The sequence below is a fragment of the Antedon mediterranea genome, chromosome 5, assembly GCF_964355755.1.
Source record: "Antedon mediterranea chromosome 5, ecAntMedi1.1, whole genome shotgun sequence".
NCBI classification, from domain to species: Eukaryota; Metazoa; Echinodermata; class Crinoidea; order Comatulida; family Antedonidae; genus Antedon; species Antedon mediterranea.
In genome coordinates, this window is record NC_092674.1 from 23911746 (window position 1) to 23933608 (window position 21863).

Below are 21863 nucleotides of genomic sequence, written 5' to 3' on the forward strand. Positions count from 1 at the left end.
AAAATGACAATTTCCTTTGTCTAATGGCATCAATGAAGGAAAAACACACACAAAACAAACAATCAAGGAAAAAAAGGTCAGATGTAGGCCTACTGAAACTTGTATGGTCAGTGGTCCATTAACGCTCAGAGGCCTACCTTGTTATCAATGTAAGTGGAACAATCATCTATCTCTAGAAGTAGGCCTAAATAAAAAAGGCAAATCTTGTTTGTAATGGAAAGAGCGAAGTTGGCACGTCAATAAAAAAAAAACAGCATTAGAGATTTGTCATCGTTACCATTTGTTAATACGCGTGCCGGAATCTAAATGCATTGAATCTAAAAAAAATAACATCAAAGGTTTCATGTCCGTTGCCGACAGAGCGTGTTACAACATAAGTAGGCTTCAGAGGCGCTGCGGAGGAAGTTCCCAGCAGGGTCGACCCCGATTCGATTAGGCCGGTTGATAACTTGACAATCACCAGGCACTACAAAATAATAATAGTAACAGTTTATGTGCAACTTTCTAGAGTTTTCTAGAAAAAAAATTTAGAAAACTCAGATCTGAGTTTTCTAGATCCTAGAAAACTCAGATATATCTGCGATCTGAGTTTTTTAGATCTGAGTTTTTTAGATCTGAGTTTTCTAGACACCCTCGCGCCAACAGATGGTGTTCAAAGAGCGTATCTCTTTGATTGGCAGCAGTGCTTGTAAGCGCGTTGCGCATTACAGTTTGATCGCAACGCCGGCCTATACAAGTCCTTGTGTTTTTTGTCCATTTTAGACAGCCAATGAGAGAGAGATAAATCTAAACAAAAGTATTAAACCACGCCCTCTACACTGTTATGATAACAATCATCATTATAGTTTCATAATTGATATTACAGTAGTACTTATGGAACGCCTCCTCTGCCTTCAGTTCACATTTGTCATGCAGTACACACCAATCGTCATGCAGTACACACCAATGGTCATGCAGTACACACCAATCGTCATGCAGTACACACCAAACATCATGCAGTACACACCAATCGTCATGCAGTACACACCAAACATCATGCAGTACACACCAATCGTCATGCAGTACACACCAATCGTCATGCAGTACACACCAGTGGTCATGCAGTACACACCAATCGTCATGCAGTACACACCAATCGTCATGCAGTACACACCAATCGTCATGCAGTCAAATATTGCGTAATTTATACCGCCACCTATCGACAAAATCGAATATCACGTGACGTTTATTAGACGGCTGTAAAACTAGGCTATTCAAACATTATACTACAGCAACTCACGCTGTCTACTACTACACCGCACGTGCTTTATGACTAAAATGGCTGGAAAAACTATTAAATAAATCTTGGAATCTATAGGACGTAAAGCACGTGCGGTGGTGTAGTAGTAGACAGCGTGAGTTGCTGTAGTATAAAGTTTGTATATAGCCTTAGTTTTACAGCCGTCTAATAAAAGTCACGTGATATTCAATTTTGTCGATAGGTGGCGGTATAAATTACGCAATATTGGACTGCATGGCGATTGGTGTGTACTGCATGACGATTGGTGTGTACTGCATGACGATTGGTGTGTACTGCATGACCATTGGTGTGTACTGCATGACGATTGGTGTGTACTGCATGACGTTTGGTGTGTACTGCATGATGATTGGTGTGTACTGCATGACGATTGGTGTGTACTGCATGATGTTTGGTGTGTACTGCATGACCATTGGTGTGTACTGCATGACCATTGGTGTGTACTGCATGACCATTGGTGTGTACTGCATGATAAATGTGAACTGAAGGCAGAGGAGGCGTTCCATAAGTACTACGGTAATTAAAGGCTAAAGTGATTTGCATACAGTAACACATACGGATTCTATTACAGTTTCACACAACGCATACTCTAATTAACACAACATCACAAGATGACACTTACCCTGAAGAAACTAATTTGTTTCTTGTTTGTAACAAGTTTGGCAATTATTGGACTATTATCGGTAAGATTAAATTTACTTTCATCTTGTTGCTCAAACTATAGATAATAGATCTCTCGACACGAAATCGAATAAAAAGAAACTTAAACTCATATGAAAATATTCCGTGTCACACCACCCTCACAAAAATGGGATTGGGTGTTCATCTGGCAAAATAATCTTTTAACCAACCAACCATGTTTGTTTATCAGTGTTATTTTAACATTTAACTATAACTTTTAGCATCCGGCGGAGGTTACGGGGAAATACATTTGTTTTATCTTATGTGGGTTCATCCCACTTTTATTTCCATGTTCTCTTTACATATATTTTTCATTTTCATTTTAATAAACTATACATATTATTATATTAAAAATGTTTGTTTTTTAAAAAGTTTTGTTCATTTGTTTACATATTATTACATTGATTTTTGTGTTTATTTTTTCTCTACATAGTTTCCTCTTTTTATACATATTATCTATAACATATTTTCATTAACAAGCTTATGTTTTCTTACATATTCATTTTCTTTGTTGCTCAAACTGTAGATAATAGATCTCTCGACACAAAATCGTATAAAAAGAAACTTCAACTCATATGAAAACATTCCGGTCACACCACCCTTCTGTTCTGTTCTTCTGGCAAAATGATTTCATCGAAAATTTAAAAAACAAAACAGCCCTTTTAAAATAATCTTTGGCAGCACCACACATTATTTAACGATTTACAGAATATAGTTTTATTTTTTGTCAGAGTATTTTTTAACAGCTGTTTATAACTATACTATTAGCACTATAATTATTAGCATCAAGAGAAGAAAAGAATTATTTTATTTTTTTTTTAATTTTTTTTTTTTATTTTTTTTTATTTCATACTTATCCAACAGCGAGTAACCCGCCAATTACAGGATGCATAAACTATTTAATAATTTCACAAGACAAACATATACACAAGATGCTCTACATAAACAAATACTTATTATTAAGTCTTTGTGAGTGGAGATGTAAATTGTCATGAAAACCTGACATATGACAGGACTTGAACCCAGGACCCTTAGATTGGTAGCCAAGCATCATAACCACCAAGCCACAGCTCCACTCCTAATTATGACATCATCAAGGCAATGCTTGATGACATGGGTTCGTGAATCGTAGTTTTATTAGGTCCATAGTTATTGTCCCTCTCTCATTTTTCATCCATCAGTGAATTTTGAAATTAATTTAAAAAAGGTTATCGATTGATAAAGAAATCCATCATTAACATAATCGATATAACAACTAACCCTTGCTTCTTATCTCCAAGTTCATACTCTTTTGCAGAAACGCTCTGCAAAACTTTTTTCTGGGTTTACTTTAAGTTTTAAATTAGCCTTTGGCTTTGTAATAAATTACCATTCCTAACATATAAAGTATCATAGTCTCTACATGAACATTCTAGAATAAGAGTATGTTTAGATTTAAGAAACCATGTATAATTATTATAAGAACAATCAGGAACATTCCAGTATGCTATTAATATAAAACTGTAATACAATAGAATAAGAAGTATAAAGAACGATCTAGAAGGATAGGAACATCTTGTATATAAAGGGATGTAAAACTATTGTAAGGTTGTTGGATATTACTTAGTTGTTGGATATTAGATTGTAAAGGTTATTGTGAAGCTGTTTAAAGTGCTTACTGGATTGTTGAAAGTTGAAGTTGATTGAAATTAAAGCTTTGTTTTTGAGTTATTTTACAACTTTGTAGATTTTGTGTGTATACTTTTATGTCACAAGGAAGTTCCTAAAGTATTTTCAACCGCTCGGAAACATGCGTAAAGGGAGTTCGTGACAGGGCTTAAAAAATGTATTTCCATTGATATCCAGCCACTTATAGAGCCTCGGCATTTACATTTTTTTTCAGTAATTCGCCTGTTGATTTAATTTTTCTTTGGATAAGCGTTCCTAGTTCGGGGAAGCGATGATGATTTATAATTAATTCAATTCAATTCAACTTTTATTTCAGACAATTGTCCATATGGTATAATACATTACACACAAAAAAAGATGAAGGAGAGAGGACCAAAACTTTTATCTATTGGTATATAATGCCTCTCTCCATTTGTAGTACATGTTTGAATCAATCAACAAATATTTATATATACAAATTAACTTTCTGTTTTTGCTTTTCATTATTCTTGTAAGAAATAGGTAAGTCGAAATCCTTAAATATTCATAAAATGATGGAATATTGTTTTCCACAAACAAATTCCTCGCACTAACAAATCTGGGTTGTCCCAACAACCGCCGGAAAGCATCATTATAACAAACTTTAAGTCGGTTGATATCTTTTTTTAAATGATTAGACCATAAAGGAGAACAGTATATGTTAATACAATATGATCTAAACAAAAAACATTCTGACTAGAAAACGTTGTTATTGATACCAGGACACAAGGAACCTAATCACAACAAGAGGCACATTTCTCTCAATAAGCTTTCTGAACAATGTCGGGTGGTTAACTCTTTGCTTGAGTCCAGAAAACAGGCATATACCGGGCTACCATTGCGGTTATAGAAATGAGTCTTTTAGATTGGAAGTTGGAAGAATAGAATTATAATGTTAATACTGAAACTACCTACAGCACCGGTTGTTTTCTTCTAAATAGGGGGCGTCGGATGGAAGATATTCTGCTATAATTTTCTTTTTCGTATTTAGTGTTTTATTGATTTTGTAATATCACAAACTTGTGTAAAAACAATCAATGAACGAGTGGAATGGAATGGTTCTTTTAAGCCTGGTTTCCCTTAAAATCGCTACAGCCTTTCCATTAAAGAACCATTCCATTCCCAATGAGATTCGTGATATTTCTTAACGGTTCATTCAATAATTTTAAATTAACTCTAAAGCAATATTTCAAATTTCATAGAGAAACTTTTTAACTTTTTAAATCATTTACTATTATATTATGTATTTTCATGATTTTATAGTATATTTCCTATGTAGATAGTCATTTTCTGTGTTGGAGAGACACACCCTACCGATGACAGCGTTTGTTAAGCTTTTGTCTCTCCTCGGCTCCGTCTTCTTCTACTTTTATATTTTATATTTATATGTTTTGTAAAGTTTATCATGATGTCTATTGCCGAAATGAATAGAATAAAAAATAAAATAACCGCAACACAATTCATTTGGCATCGAATTATTTACGATAATTATTATTAATAAATCGATAAAGATCGATTTTACTCGTTTTTATTATTTTACTCTTCCCCGGCACAATGATTTACAAAATATGTCTAAATAATAACATTGTCATAAATAGTATTTCCACTTATGACGAAACCGGATGATAATAAAATAGTAATAATTATTAGTTGTCAATGAAGATGAAAAAGAAATGCTACGTAAGTCTTGCTCCAAATGCTGACATACTGGCAACCGGATAAGAGAACGCTCCATCATGCAGTTATATTTAGCATTATTAATACAGTTAAATTGCTGTATTAATTAAACGTTACACGTGCATAACAAAAGCCCTACATTTAATAAGGTATTGAATCGAACCAGTATCTCGTTATTATTATTATCGATTACTTTAGTAAGTGTAGCAACATCTCCTAAATGATGAAGAGTAATATTTAAAGATATAGTGTTCTCCTGAAAAAAGTATTTTTTTTTAAATGCTTGCTGAATATTCCACTTAGTGTAATAGTTATTCACTTATGACCAAAAAATTGATCAAAAACAGCTGTGATTTAATGGTAAACAGTCAAATTGACTAAAAGTCAATAGGGTTTTGGTTGTATTTAACCATTTAGTTTGTCTTTTTATAAGCAAACAAAGTTTTGTTATGCTATATAAATAAACGAGTATTGTATGAGTGGTTGTGTTGTAGGTGTTCTTAGATATTGCGTAATGTATGAGGTGTCCGACATGGGGATTTGTTAGAATGGTTTACTTGCAGGGTTTATTGATTAGAGTTTTGATGCGAGCTCTGTGATGGATATAGGCCTAATAGTAGGAATAAGAGGCAAAACAAAACTTTTTCGATAAATATTAAGCCTATATTACTGTATTCCATTTTGACACCTATCTTATTAAAAAGCTCATAACCTATAAAATAGGTAGCATAAACATAATTATGTTTGATGATGATATATCAGAAATTCTATTAGCCTCTTTTAATCACACTTTCAATCAAAACAATATCTTTTTCACAAAGAAGAGGAATCAGGACAATCTTTCCTGGAGGAATTATTAAACTTATACTAAAACCGGGACTAAAACAATAAAAAGACAATTCTACCTCAAAACTGGAGACCAATAACTCTATTGAATGTTGATTACAAAATATTAGCAAAAATACAGAATATCTTTTACAGGTAAGGTTATAGTTAAGTGGTCTGATAGTAGGCGATAAACGTGAAACATACTGTGTTGCTGCATTATGAAATGTCCTGGACAAATCTAGATACAGTAGGCCTAGCCACAGATAACCAAGAACACATTGAGACGATGTTCTATAGTGCAGTTAGTGCATAATTAACAAATAAAAGAGACTCTTGTTTAACGTTTTGCTTTTGTTCTGTCGGGCGTATGAGGAGCAAACATTAAAACAATAGTTTTACAATTCTTAAAATGGTATAATTCTTCCTTCTTTCTTTTTCTTTGTTTTAATTAGCCAATAAACCATCATAATGACGACTTCAACAGACATTATAAAATATCATGAAAAAAACTAAAAAACTAATCAAGTTCAGTCCCTGAACATTGACTAATACAAATAAGGCAATCTTTTATAATGATATCTATGCATAAAACATTTTTCCTGCTAACATTGTCTATGTCTGTCAAAAGAAACCATATATACATTTATTATTATACAGATATTGACTGCTTAGAGGTTAAATATAAGATTTGACATCCCCGAGGGAATGATTAAGTTCGAGGGAATATATATTTCCCGAAGCGTGTTGTTCGTTGTTGCCATGCGGTTAATTGAACTGTAACAATAGAGAGGTTTCGCAATCTTACGAATACGATAACAAAAACGGATACGTCACGCACACGTATTCGTTTTCGTAAGCCATATTTAAAAAAAAATCTGCTTCGCATGGCAACGAAATATTGAGGCGCGTCCAAAATATGACTGCGGTAAATTTGAGCGAAGCGTTGCTTGGTGCTTGGCTGCCTAGGCCTAGCGTAACATCAAAGTGAGTGAGGACTTTAAAAACTGCTATTTATCAAAATTGACTTGGCATTTTAGTAAATTACTTTAGTAAATTACTTTCAATAAATCTATAATTATATTATAATCATGAATCATTCCAAATGCAAAATGTGCAAAATAGATCAAAAACTATACTCGTTTTGTACTTACGAATATGACTGGTGATATTCGTCAACACGAATACGCTTTACGAATATGAAATGGGGATCAGCTCAAAAGTTTCACAAATGTATGACGTATCCGTTTTCGTTATCGTATTCGCAAGGTTGCGAAACCTCCCTATTGTGGGCGGTCCGCGGTCTGTCGGCGAGAGTCAAGGAACCATTGATCTCACGTCGATGCATATCCTTCTATTCTTTAATCCATGATAACAATCATAATAAATAATGATTGCATTGATTTACATTATACCTAATTTATATTAATATTGTTATGTTATGTTTTTTTATTAATTTTTTTATTGAACATTTATTTAATTTATTTAACTTTATACAAATACGAGAAAAAGTTCAAAGGAAGGGAGAACCTAGCAAGTGAATAGACACCTCTATGATGACCTTTATTAATTTTATTGACAAATTGTTATACACTTAATTAAAAATGAATCATTCTTTATTGAAAATACAAGTGAACATTTATATCCGTGCCACTCGCGTCAATAGAGAGGTTTCGCAATCTTACGAATACGATAACGAAAACGGATACGTCACGCATCCGTTCACGAACCGTAATCACGTAGCCATAACATCGGCAGGGGTTCGAGGCTCACTCACTCCATGGTTCTGGTGGTAGAACGAGTCTTCTCGGATAAGGACTATAAACCGTAGGTCCAGTGTACACAACTTGCTCGTGTGCACTTTAAAGAACCTAGTACATCTTTCGAGATGAGTAGGGGGGTTACCCCGGTGTATTAGTACATCACAGCCACTGATCACCAACTGGGCCCTCTGGGAGATCAGTCTTTGACTGAAGAGGTTACCAGGGCCGTAGCCAGGATCTGTCAAGGGGGGGTTCGGACACTAAGTATTTGGGTCACTGTCCCACTGTCACTGTGTTTCCCTTGTGGCCCGGGCAACAGCCTTAATTTCATACTAAATGTTGTTTCTGTCACTAAATTGAAATAGAGTTCCATTTCATCGTATACCATCCGGACACGGAACTTGATAGGCTTAGTCATAAAGTAGTTACAGAGTTGCAGGGCATTTTATCATTGTTGACTGTTTGGATATTAGCCTAATTGTTAAAACGACCTTCACAACCAAAATATTTCTTTGTAATAAAATCTATTTTAAATGGAACGCTACAAAAATAATTCTCTGCTTTATCAGAGCATGCATACCTAATAACCAGACAAGGACGTGTCTTTATTACATTTTACTATCAATCTATTTTCAAGTCACGCAATCCATTTTTCAACAATACAGTAGTATAATAACATTTTGATTGAATAGTGAGGGATTAATTACAGTTTGACTTTGAATAAACAATTGGTAATTTACTGAAAATCCAAAATGAACTTGTGTTATAATACAAAAAAAATTATTCAATCAAAGAAACGCTCTACTACACATGAGAAATAGATGTCGGTCGATAAACTTCTGACGACGACTAAAACAACGACAATCAGCTAAATGTTAGTAATTTTATTTCATCTCTGGCTTGTTACATTTTTCATGACACATTACCGGACTTCCCCCTCCTCTCGCAATGAACGACAGTACAGATCCTCCCTATCTAGGCTCGTGTATGTAGCATACTACTACGTTATTCACAAATTACGCACGCATAGCAGTGTTACTAGAACCATCACAGATTACCTCTAATGGATCAATCATTCACACATGATTTAAAAAATTCATCGACAAACGAAATATAGCCTATATTCATTCCTTTTAAATATTAAGCATATTGCCAAGGCTAATAATCGATTTGTCCATAATTATTGCGTTTTGCCGGGGGTTTTCCATAATCTAAGGCCAATGTTTAGGCCAAATCATAATTGTGCGTATAGTGTTGTATTTCCGATGCGTGTAGTACCCTATTTATCTTCATTTCCGTACGTTCGTCGTAAATAGGCCGAATTTCCGTAGTAATTTATAGACGTTCCAAAATTTGAACCGTGTTATACCGGTAACAGAGCAAAGTTTGCTTCTTTCTGCAAATTTCCTATCATTATTTTCTTTGTTTTATTTTGAGTGTGGTTTAAAACAACACTTTTGTAAAGTTTATAGTGGATAAATGAAAATGAATTTTTGGAAAATGTGGTTTTAACATCTGACTTTATTTAGCATTTTTAAATGAATTAAAATTCCAAATTATACAATTTAACCTTTTGCTCAATATATTTATAGCAACTGCTTCATATTTTTTGTACAACTTTTTAAAATTATTAATTGATAATTAATTTACATTAATTGAGTACAGTTATTAGAATGTATTACCGTACCAAAAGTACCTTAATCGGAGACTTCCCCGCGACGTTTGCATTGAACGAAAAAAAATTATCATAAATTTACGTGCGAGAATACTATTTGCGGCCATCTAGGGGTGTCATTTAACAATTTGCTTGCTCAAATACTCAGTGTCTACAGCCCTGGAGTCTTTGGGCAACCCTCTTAAAATAGTCCTGCGACCGCCCCTGATAGCTCTATCTATATTTATTTACAGCAATTTGTTGAGGAAACTAAATATATCAATGTAAATAGGTGGTATTGATACAGTTGAGTAGGCCTACGTATCGGCTGGTGGTCTAGAAAAAAATAATCGAATGCCATAGGCCTAATGTAAACTACAGTATACATGATACCATAGATATTATAGTGTAATATATTAAATTCACTATAATCCTCTATGATGATGATACACTATACTTCATAGCCACACATAAATATTGTAGGTAACCGCCGCGTTCCATTTTTAAGGCTATATACTTTATGCATGCTGACTGCCAGTGATCGAAACAATAGGTACGCGGTTGTCTAGCGGTGTTCTTTGTACGATTCGTTCGTGCCCAAGCTCGCGTCAATATCATGTAACATCCTGGGACCAAAAATTCGTATTATTTTTCAGGTGAAAATCGGCAACCAATTCATTTGTTTAACAATAAGGTATGAGTTATTCACGAACGAGTTTACAAATTTTTCAATTTACAAACAACCTTTTGTATTGTGGGGCACGTATTTGGAGGATTTTCAGAGATGAGGGTGTGGTGAGGTATTGTGGATGTCGGGGATAGGGGTTCGCAGTCGGTTAAGGGGGGGGGGGGGTCGCTGTAAAGGGGGGTTCGCCCGAACCATAAAAACCCCCCCTGGCTACGGGCCTGGTTACCCAGTATAAAGATAAAACAAACAAACAAACGCACACGTATTCGTTTTCGTAAGCCATAAAACAATCTGTTTCGCATGGCAACGAAATATTGAGGCGCGTCCAAAATATGACTGCGGTAAATTTGAGCGAAGGAAGTGCAGGAACGTGTTGCTTGGTGCTTGGCTGCCTAGGCCTAGCGTAACATCAAAGCGATCGAGTGAGGACTTTAAAAATTGCTATTTATCAAAATTTACTTGGCATTTTAGTAAATTACTTTAGTAAATTACTTTCAATAAATCTATAATTATATTATAATCATGAATCATTCCTGATTCAAATGCAAAATGTGCAAAATAGATCAAAAACTATACTCGTTTTGTAGTTACGAATATGACTGGTGATATTCGTCAACACGAATACGCTTTACGAATATGAAATGGGGATCAGCTCAAAAGTTTCACAAATGTGTGACGTATCCGTTTTCGTTATCGTATTCGTTAGGTTGCGAAACCTCCCTAATAAGAACAAAACATAAAAACAATGATAGTTCTAAACGAAACGAATTAAAAATAATTGAAAGAACTATTATGTACAGATATATAAACTTATAAAAGAACACCGCAACACAATTCCTTTTGGCATCGAATTATGTACGATGATTATCATCAATAAATCGATAAAGATCGATTTTACTCGTTTTTATTATTTTACTCTTCCCTAGGTTTTACCAAATGTGTCTATTTTTTTGGAAATAATAACATTGTCATAAATATTATTCAATATTCAATATTCAATAAACTTTATTGTCAAACTCATGAATGGCTTGGAACTTTGGCTGAAAGTACACACATTAAAATTGTCTAAAAATATTGTCGCACAAACAGTAAAAAAAAAGAATAAAAAAACATAAAACTGAGAACAAGATGTCAAATAAAAAGTTTAAAAAGGGCACAAAAAATACAAATTGAGTTAAAAATACAGCTAAGATACTTATTGCGTTTATCTTTTCCACATTACATTAAAATGCCTCATAGCAGATGGGAGAAAGGATCTACGTAGGCGTTCAGTGTTCCAGCGAGGAACTTACAATACTTATAATAATAGTAATAATTATTGGTTTAATAATTCCAGTTAAAACATATAGACATATTATTATTATATTATTTTCAAAGAATATGTCATTAGGTCTGTTGTATTTTATATTGCTTGATCAGTTGTTGTTAGTTCCATGTTGATCACGAATGTAAATAGTATGTGTATTGTTTTGCTTGTGTTTTTCTGTCAAGAAAACGATTATACTATGTAAGAATGACTTAATAAATCGAATTTGAATCTGAATGAAAGAGAAATTATACGTATGTCTTGCTCCAAATGCTGACATACTGGTAACCGGATAAATAGAACGCTCCATCATGCAGTTATATTTATCAGTTAAATTGCTGTATTAATTAAACCATGAACCTATAAATAATGTATAGGTCCATGATTAAACCATGCATCACACAAGCCCTATATTAAGTAAGAATATCGGGTTGTTATTATTATCGATTCCTTTAGTAAGTGTAGCAACGTCTCTTAAATGATAAAGAGTGATATTTAAAAGTTTGTTTTAAAACAAATAAATGCAGTTAATATGTTATTTTTATATACATTTTTTCATAAATAATATTAAACACACGGTTAAATAAAAGTAATGCTTAAATATTAATGAATAACAAATCTCTATACAATATTAGTAATGTTAATGTTCGGGTACCAAACATTAATTTGATAATCTGTTTGAATGCATCTACTTAAAGATATATTGTTGTCCCCCTGAAAAATATATTTTAAAATAATATTTTCACATAGGCCTAATACATTTCATTTATTTTAATTTATTTTTATTCAAACACAGTAAAATATATACATGGTTTAGACCTACAATTATTTTTGTTGGTTCAAAGTTAAAAATTCACATAAAAATATAAAAATGAGTTAAAAAGGTTCAAATTTGGTAAAATGCAAATAAAACATTTAAAATACAGATAAAATGCATAGTTTAAAATATAAAATGCAAAAAAGGTTGGTGTGTGAAGAGGGTATAGCCTAAAATGATAGGTAACAAATAGTTAGGCCTATAGAGTATCACGGTGCTGACGTCACGACGGTAAGTGGCGCTGCGTGGTTGCTAGCGCAACCAAAAATGCGTTCAGCCTGCCTGAGTGACTCAAAGGTCACCTATGGTTTGGAATAGGCTTATTGAAGTAGTCATTTTTTAGTTGGCTAGCAACCATGCAGCGCCCTGTATTGTTGTGACGTCACACCGTGATACTCTATTCACTTTTTCAAAAATTTGATCAAAAAGTTATGTTCCTGAAACAACCGTGTAATTTAACGCAAAAAAATAGTCAAATTGACTGAAATTCAATGGGAGTTTGGTTGAATTTAACCGTTTAGTTTGTCTTTTTATAAGTAAAAACATTATTTAAGTTATTTTTAGTCGCGTGGAAGCGACTCTATAGTTCACTATGTCGGTCGGTTGGTCGGTCTGTCTGTCGGTCGGTCTGTCGGTCTGTCTGTCTGTCTGTCTGTCGGTCCGGTATCACTATGCGTTTTATCGCTTTCTGACCTTATCAGTCAGTTTAATCTAGCTAAGTCAATTTTTCACAGTATATTCTTTATGGCCAGGAATCGATGTGGTTACGTTTTCACGGTGCGCAATAAAAAAATTACGCGGTCTACGCACGATTTAACGAAATCACGTTTGTAATCATATCTTCACAACCATGAATCACAATTAAATAAAATTTGGTACTCATAAATTTCAGGGCATAAATCATCATATGGCAATACAATTACGTGCGTAGCGCATGTAACGCATGCGTACGCGCGCTTAAAATTTTCAAAATTTATTTTCAATGAAATAAGAGTACGTTTCAGGCAATTTTAAGCGTTTACAAAATTGCCATGAGTGCGCATATTTTTGCGCGCGCACTGCGCGTTAAATGTTATTGCGCACTCTTTTTGCCCGATTTCTGTTTTCTTGACTTACTTTTCAACTCTTTTTTCAACTTTCTGTCGGTCTGTCTGTCGGTCTGTCGGTCTGTCTGTCGGTCCGGTATCACTATGCATTGTAGCACGCGACTTAATGGCTGTTGGCCTTGTTACAGAAGTGATTAACTTGATCAAAACTACGAAATTGCCAATTCACAGTTTTTTATTAATCTTCATTTTTAATGTTTTGTGGGAGAATACACCTTAAAATTGTTAGTTAAGATTTCAACATCATTATTATTGTATAATGCGACCATATTTCAAGGATAAACTAAAGTTTATAATATGCAAGATGTAGGAAATTATGCAGTCGAGTAATGAGCTCGGTAACAAAGGTATAGGCCTAAGGCTGTAAATTTAATATTTAATAGAATACCATAGATTTACCATTTGCATTTATAAATCGTGTTTAGTAATAAGAAAAGAAAAGAAACAAAATCAGGAATCAAAAATAATTTGGAGATTATTTTGCTATGAATTAAAGGATTTATTAACAAATGAATTTATGCATAATTTACATAAGGCTCAAAAGAAATGGACGAATAATTTAAAAGATAAACTATTAAAACTATCAAAAGACTTAATGGTAATAATGTAATTATTTCATTGATTCCTTTTTTTTCTTACCTTATCATAATGGATGTATATTAACGTAAACTCCGTTTTTAGGCATCAGTTATACTTTTTAAGATGCCAATTATTCAAATACATGTATGTGTATATGATATCCCGCTTCTTGAATCATTTAATCATTGGTGGTGCAATATAATTGATGGCATGTCAATATAATCTGTAATTATTGGTATTTATTTTTTAATATATATATATATATATTTCTATATTTGCAATATTTATATTGTATGCATGTCAATGTTATCTGCATGTATTTGTATTTGTCCAATATATATATTTTTCTATATTTGCAATATTTTATATCGTAAATACAAATTGTAAGTATTAGTTGTACCAAGGTGACATCGGGTATGAAGCGTCTCACATACGCACAGAGCCAAAATCGCATCTTGGACTTGCACAGTGTATGGACTCTAACCTTACGGTTTTCATTAAATATATCATTGCATGCTATCATTCTAAATATCTAACTTTCAAACTTTTGCATTCCTCTTTTTTCATCTCCTCCTTTTTATCTTGGTGAAAAGGGAGGATACTACATTTTCCTCCTCTGAGTTTATAGCCTCTCTACTCGAACACAAATAAGATCACAAATAAGATAGTTTCACAAGAAAATTTTAATCATGTATTTTACCGCCATTTTTCATTTTTACATTTTAAATAACATCGTATCTAAAATTTTAAATGAAAACAAAATGGTTAATACTGAATTCAAGCATCTTATTATGTAAATATACCTGTATTTTAACTACTTTAAAAACTTACTTTTAGGCCTAATTGTCACAAATGTACTTATATGTATATAATATATTCACCAATGAGAATTTAAATAAACGTGAGATGAACTCACACAAGACAAAAAAAAAGAGAATACCATAGACACTGTATATACACCTTCATTTTTGTGTTGTTTTTATATATATTCAAAAATAAAAAATAATCAATGTTTTTTATGTCTTTTGTTAATATTTTAATTTAAAAAAAATATATATATCCACCATGACTTATTTCCCGTTTGTGAGGACGTAATATGTCATTATCGTCTGGTCCAAATTTAATAAGCTTGTTCTTTACTTTGGCGTAATGGCTAAACCCAGGGGCCCCGGATCTCATGGGAGAGCAGGGTGGGGAGGGGGCGGTGCTGAGTAGGCATTACAATATGTCGAAAAGGCTATAAATATCCGAGACCTCGAGAGTTGGAGAGCCCCTTGGGGTTCCTAAGTCAGGAGCCTCAAGCCTCTGCGTTACGCCACTGGTTCTGTAATTTTAATTTCTACTTGGTTGAGTATTCTTGTTTCTTTTGTTAATGTCTGAATGTCTTGTTGTGTAAAGAATGGTGGTTGCTTTAAAACGACGTATGTTGGTGTTCCATCCAGTAAATACACGATGGCAGCTGGGTCGTTTTCCCTCATGTCCTTTTTTGTACCATGCCCACTCTTTAAAAACATAAATAGTTTGACTTATGGCCATGGTTAGAATGTGTTTTACTACATGATGTAATCGTTAGTTTTACTGATAATTCTATTCACCGTCAAATACATTTATTTATTTATCTTTTTTAGGCGAATAGTAGAATTGGAGTATTTAGGACTACGTTGGGAGTGTATATGCCTGTAACAGTATATAAGTCTGTTAAAACAAGAATACCTCGATACCAGGTTGTGAAGACGTCCAGAATTAGCAAAGGAGTTCAACATACGTATATGGCCCGTTCAGCAGGTACAATGGGCTTACCTGATGTTTCAAAAACAAAACTTCGAATTAATAACACCAACATTCGAAAGGGAGAATTTTTTAGTTTTTTTGTTGATTTCAAAGACAAATTTGGTCGTCAACGTATAAAAGGTGGAGATTTTATTTTTGCAACAATTGATATAAACGGTACACGGTCCACGGGTAAAGTAATTGACTTTGACAACGGGACATACGAAGTGATTTTCTTAGCTTCGAGTGAAGGAAAAGCTACACCAACCATCCAGCTTGTTCATCCCCAAGAAGCTGTGTATTATCTCGAAAACATCGAATGGCCGGTAGAAGATCGCGTTTACTGGATCGGCAGCTTTATTAAAAATAAATTGACTGAAACATCCTCGTGTGCAATAAAACGTGTTGGAAGTTGGGTAAACAAATGCGAGTACGCTTTTCCTGAAGCACTAGGTGGAGTAATGTTTATTTGCAATAAACCAAAAACATTACCATGTGATTCGCTTATATCCACAAGAACTGACAAGAGCAGTGTTGGAAAGAATTTCCAGAAGGTTCCTAAGAATGTTGTAGACAATTATTTCTCAAAGTAAGAATATTGATCAATTGATAATGTGACATTATTATGCTATTATTGAATTAAAATTATGATTATTATTCCCCACCCCCAACTGTGTGTTTCCACTATACCGTCACTAATACCGTATAAAAGGTACCATCCAAATTTAAATTATCAATACCAATACCGGTTGTGGATTACTACTGTCTTATATTCATGTCCTAGTGGGAAACAAGCTTAATTACAAAGAGTCTGATATAAAATAGGGATTATATCAATTGTATGTGGAAATAATGTCAAGGGAGACATGTCCGGGTAAATGACAGCTAGTTGCTCGTACATAAAATATAACCTAGATTATCGGTCCTTCACATTTTCGGAGCTATCTTATCGTGTAGCAGATGTATACATTTTACAAAATAATTCTTTTATTTCATAGAAATGTCAGATATGCAGTTATGAAAAACCAATTTCATATAATCATCAACTCGTCTACAGGTAAGAAGTGGGGGAGGAGAGATGCTACTTTAAACATGCAACATTGACAATTAGTTACCAGCTCATTATAGTCACATGGGTTGATCAGGTCCATATGCAGCTAGCTGAGCTTCTGGGTTGATCAGGTCCATATGCAGCTAGCTGAGCCACACGGATTGATCAGGTCTATATGCAGCTAGCTGGGCCACACGGGTTGATCAGGTCCATATGCAGTTAGCTGAGGCACACGGGTTGATCAGGTCCATATGCAGCTAGCTAAGCCACATGGGTTGATCAGGTCCATTATGCAGCTAGCTGAGCCACACGGGTTGATCAGGTCCATATGCAGCTAGCTGAGCCACACGGGTTGATCAGGTCCATATGCAGCTAGCTGAGCCACACGGGTTGATCAGGTCCATATGCAGCTAGCTGGGCCACACGGGTTGATCAGGTCCATATGCAGCTAGCTGAGCCACATGGGTTGATCAGGTCCATATGCAGCTAGCTGAAGCACACGGGTTGATCAGGTCCATATGCAGCTAGCTGAGCCACACGGGTTGATCAGGTCCATATGCAGCTAGCTGAGGCACACGGGTTGATCAGGTCCATATGCAGCTAGCTGAGCCACAAGGGTTGATCAGGTCCATATGCAGCTAGCTGAGCCACACGGGTTGATCAGGTCCATATGCAGCTAGCTGAGCCACACGGGTTGATCAGGTCCATATGCAGCTAGCTGAGCCACACGGGTTTATCAGGTCCATATGCAGCTAGCTGAGCCACACGGGTTGATCAGGTCCATATGCAGCTAGCTGAGCCACACGGGTTGATCAGGTCCATATGCAGCAAGATGAGCTCCTCAATTTCTTCATAGGTCTTGTTTTCCAAATGTTTCTATTTTTGTATAAGATAATTTCATGAATGTATAAATTTCTTTTTATCAAACCCAATGGAAAAATACGAAATTAGATGGTAAATACCTTCTTGACGGCTTCTTCGTTACCTTAAAGAACTAATTTTGATTAAAAGAGATTTACATTCATTTGTGATTACAAATCAGATGTACATTTCTAATCAAGATAATTCGTATGTTACAAAATTTAGGCATTAATCTTTACCTGTTATCTAACACGACTTGTATTTGTTCATGAATGCCAAGAACCACAGAAGTAATATCCTTTTTCTGTATCACCCTGTTTCACTATAGAACACGACATTTATAATCAAGATAATTCGTATGTTACAATAGGCATTAATCTTTACCTGTTATCTAACACGACTTGTATTTGTTCATCATGAATGCCAAGAACCACAAAAGTAATATCCTTTTTCTGTATCACCCTGTTTCACTATAGAACACGACATTTATAATCAAGATAATTCGTTTGTTACAATAGGCATTAATCTTTACCTGTTATCTAACACGACTTGTATTTGTTCATGAATGCCAAGAACCACAATAGTAATAACCTTTTTCTGTATCACCCTGTTTCACTATAGAACAGGACATTTCTAATCAAGATAATTCGTATGTTACAATAGGCATTACTCTTTACCTGTTATCTAACACGACTTGTATTTGTTCATGAATGCCAAGAACCACAAAAGTAATATCCTTTTTCTGTATCACCCTGTTTCACTATAGAACAGGACATTTCTAATCAAGATAATTCGTATGTTACAATAGGCATTAATCTTTACCTGGTATCTAACACGACTTGTATTTGTTCATGAATGCCAAAACCACAGAAGTGATATCCTTTTTCTGTATCACCCCGTTTCACCCTTTATAGAACACTTAAAACCGAAGAAGCATGTCATTTCTGTTCGAAAGCTTGGTAGCCTAATTAATGACTTCACCCTGACCAGAATGTAGACGAACAACTCACAGGAAGCTAGCAAAGATCCTTGCCATCAATTATTATACTGTAATTGTAGGCCTATTATAATTATGTTGATATAAAGTTTGCGGTAAAACCGCGTATATAAGTTCTGAAAATAACTGTTGAGTTTCTCAACGTTTAGATCAATTTGCTTTGAGCATTTTGATCGAAACTTTGAGAAACACAATAGTTCTTTTCAGAACTAATACACGTGGTGTACCGCAAACTTTATATCAACATTTGATTTCGCCATGCAAACCTTCAAACAATGTAGGCCTATTATAAATGATAGGCAGTGACGCCGTATCGATTTTCTCACAACAAACGATGTAATTTTACAATTCATAATACAAATAAATAATTTAATTAATTTAACTGAATTGTTAATTGTTTCTGAGGCGCCGTTGTCTTTTTCCCCTTTTTTCAGTTTATGCATGAAGCTTAGCCTTTTTTTTATCATCTTTAAGCTCTGTCCACACTATCAAACTACCGTAGTTTGACAAAAAAAATGTCATGTGCCCAAATATGGTAGTGACATACCCAAATATGGTAATGATATGACATCATCATGTCGCTAAATGGACACATTGTCACATAAAGTTTAATAGTGTAGACAGAGCTTTACTAAAAGTATTGTACGTTATTATTATGAATTATATTAAGATATTTATTTATGTCAACTTCATCACTGTTTACTTGATGCAATAAAGGAAATAAATAAAAGATAAGTAAACTACTGTTTGACTTGATATAACGACCTGATTTCAAACTTGTTTTCAGTATGTGGTGGCAACGCAATGACGTAAGGAAGAAGCGCATCTTTGACTTGTATCCAAACACATTGTTTGAATGTTTTCATGGCGAAATCCAATGTTGATATACAGTTTTGCTGTACACCACGTATATTAGTTCTGAATTGTTGATCGAAACGTCGGGTTTTTTTTAAACTGATCTGATACGTGGTGTACCGCAAAACTTGAATCAATAATAATATATATATATATTTTTCTTTTAGATCCTAATGTGAATAGAGATTTAGTCGAATCGTTTGATCTTCCTGTCTGTAAGGGTATATTACCCAGTACATTGAGTGATGGTTTCTGGACTGGGGAAGTATGGCATTCGCTAGTCTGCAAAACGAAACAATGGAGTCCATCTGAAATACGCAGATGTGTCAGAGGGAAACATCTAATATTAATGGGCGACTCAACTACTAGACAATGGGGGGAGGTTCTGGTAAAAACTTTGAATTTAAGTACTAAGATAACATTCCAGTACATTGAAGAAAGAAGTGATACCTTAAACCTAACGTTTTATTTTCACCCATTTATAATAGGCGTTCAACATACCTATAAATTAGCTGAGTTACATTTTGAGGTGGATATTTTGAAAAATCTCGTCGGATGCGATTACTACATAGTGATAAGTCCTTGGGCACATTATACGCAATGGGCGCGGGATTCATACATTGAAAGATTGCAGTTATTAAAAATTGCTGTTCTTCATTTTAAGGAGAGGTGTCCCGACACACCCGTGGTGTTAAAATCTCCCCATCCAAGAGACCATACGAAACTTCCGCAATTTATATACGGCAGTGATTACTTAATACATAGGTTGCGACAGGTTATGAAATCTGTATTTGCTGATACTGATGTGTTTTTTATGGACGTATGGGATTTGGTTAATTCTTACCACTCACAAAATGAAATTCATATGCCGTCACCAGTTATTCTACAAAAACTGTATATTTTCTTTTCGCATGTATGTAAGTTTTAAAACCTCGCGGAAACTGAGTTTTAAATTAATTAGACTTAACAAAATACAATTAACGTTCACTCTTCCCCATGGGTGGATAGACTAAAAGATAATTCCAATAGTCAATAATCATCTTTGGGTTTAAACAGGGAATTCGGCCAAAAGACCATACGCAATATCCAATTCCATAACTCAATATTTTAAAGAATGTCGATGCCATTGATCACTTTGTATTGATGGCATTGCTCGGTAAACTGGAATGGATATCCAAATTGTCGATACCGTGAACAATTATATTGGTATTCTTTTCGATTTTACTTAATCCATGGTGAGATGATGACCAACCACGCCAATTAAGGTTGAACGATTTTAAAGACCTACTTTTATTACTTGGCAAAATAAAATGTCAACTTGTATATAAAAACCTGCTTTCTTTGTATCATTAATGTCCGTCCAACGTAATTTTGGGGAGTTACATTTTAATTTTTAATTTTGTGTGTTTAAATTGCATGTGCTTCGTTTTAACTATCCTTTTTGATATGTAATATAAGTAAATTTAAAATGTATAAACAAGGAGACATTTTTATATGTAGGCCTATAATACTGATGAATAAATTTAAAAATCTATAATAATTAAATAATTAAAATGAATATAATTATGTAGAAATTTTATGAACTAATCTAATAACCTTTCAATACTGTTATATGTTATTGTTTTTTATGCCTATATGCCTTTTTTTGTGTGTATAATGTTGCAATTTTTGTACTAACATTTTTAGCGACTCTATAGCTAATGTCGGTCGGTTGGCTGGTTGGTTGGTCGGTTGGTCTGTAAACACTAACTCAATATATGGCCTTGTTTCAGACTTTGTCTGCTTTTTGTAAATGTTTTCATTCTATAGCCTACCTGAATAAATAAATAAATAAGGTATATACAGACAATTTCTTTTGATTTTCATATACTGTATATATATTAGTGATGTCACAAAATGCTTACCGTATTTTATTCGAATAACGTCGCTGGATGTTATTATTTTTTTCAGGAGGGTTTTTAGGGGGCGTTTATTCGAGGGAGACGTTTATTTGGAAGAGGTGTATATTTTTTGGGTGTATACGGTAAATCGTATTGTAACCCACACTCTAATGGTACTCCCAACCTTCTAGTAACCCACCTTATATTATATATAAGTTATAAGTCCATCTATAATAATCCACTACTCTAATAACCCATGGGTTACTACTAGAGTCACAAAAACTATTGACAAAATGACACTAAAATAAACTTTTAACATGATTTATTCCTTAAAATATTATTGTGTCAATGATCCTTATTGATGTACTCC

The 21863-nt window shown here is 34.1% G+C and overlaps 1 protein-coding gene across 1 annotated transcript; it reads left to right on the forward strand.

Moving 5' to 3' along the window:
- Nucleotides 1–1828: 1828 nt before the first annotated feature.
- On the forward strand, nucleotides 1829–21120 carry LOC140049971 (NXPE family member 4-like). Its single transcript, XM_072094932.1, has 4 exons — nucleotides 1829–1980; nucleotides 15708–16438; nucleotides 16848–16906; nucleotides 19781–21120. Exons 1-4 carry the CDS (start codon nucleotides 1909–1911, stop codon nucleotides 20539–20541), a joined length of 1623 nt encoding a protein of 540 aa, XP_071951033.1. The 5' UTR covers nucleotides 1829–1908; the 3' UTR covers nucleotides 20542–21120.
- The last annotated feature ends 743 nt before the right edge of the window (nucleotides 21121–21863 follow it).

Excerpts from the sequence above, each read along its gene's own strand:
- LOC140049971 (XM_072094932.1), top strand. The coding sequence starts at position 1,909 with ATGACACTTACCCTGAAGAAACTAATTTGTTTCTTGTTTGTAACAAGT. Across the intron at positions 1,981-15,707 it reads CAATTATTGGACTATTATCG|GCGAATAGTAGAATTGGAGT; the intron begins GTAAGATTAAAT and ends TATCTTTTTTAG. Across the intron at positions 16,907-19,780 it reads AATCATCAACTCGTCTACAG|ATCCTAATGTGAATAGAGAT; the intron begins GTAAGAAGTGGG and ends TTTTTCTTTTAG.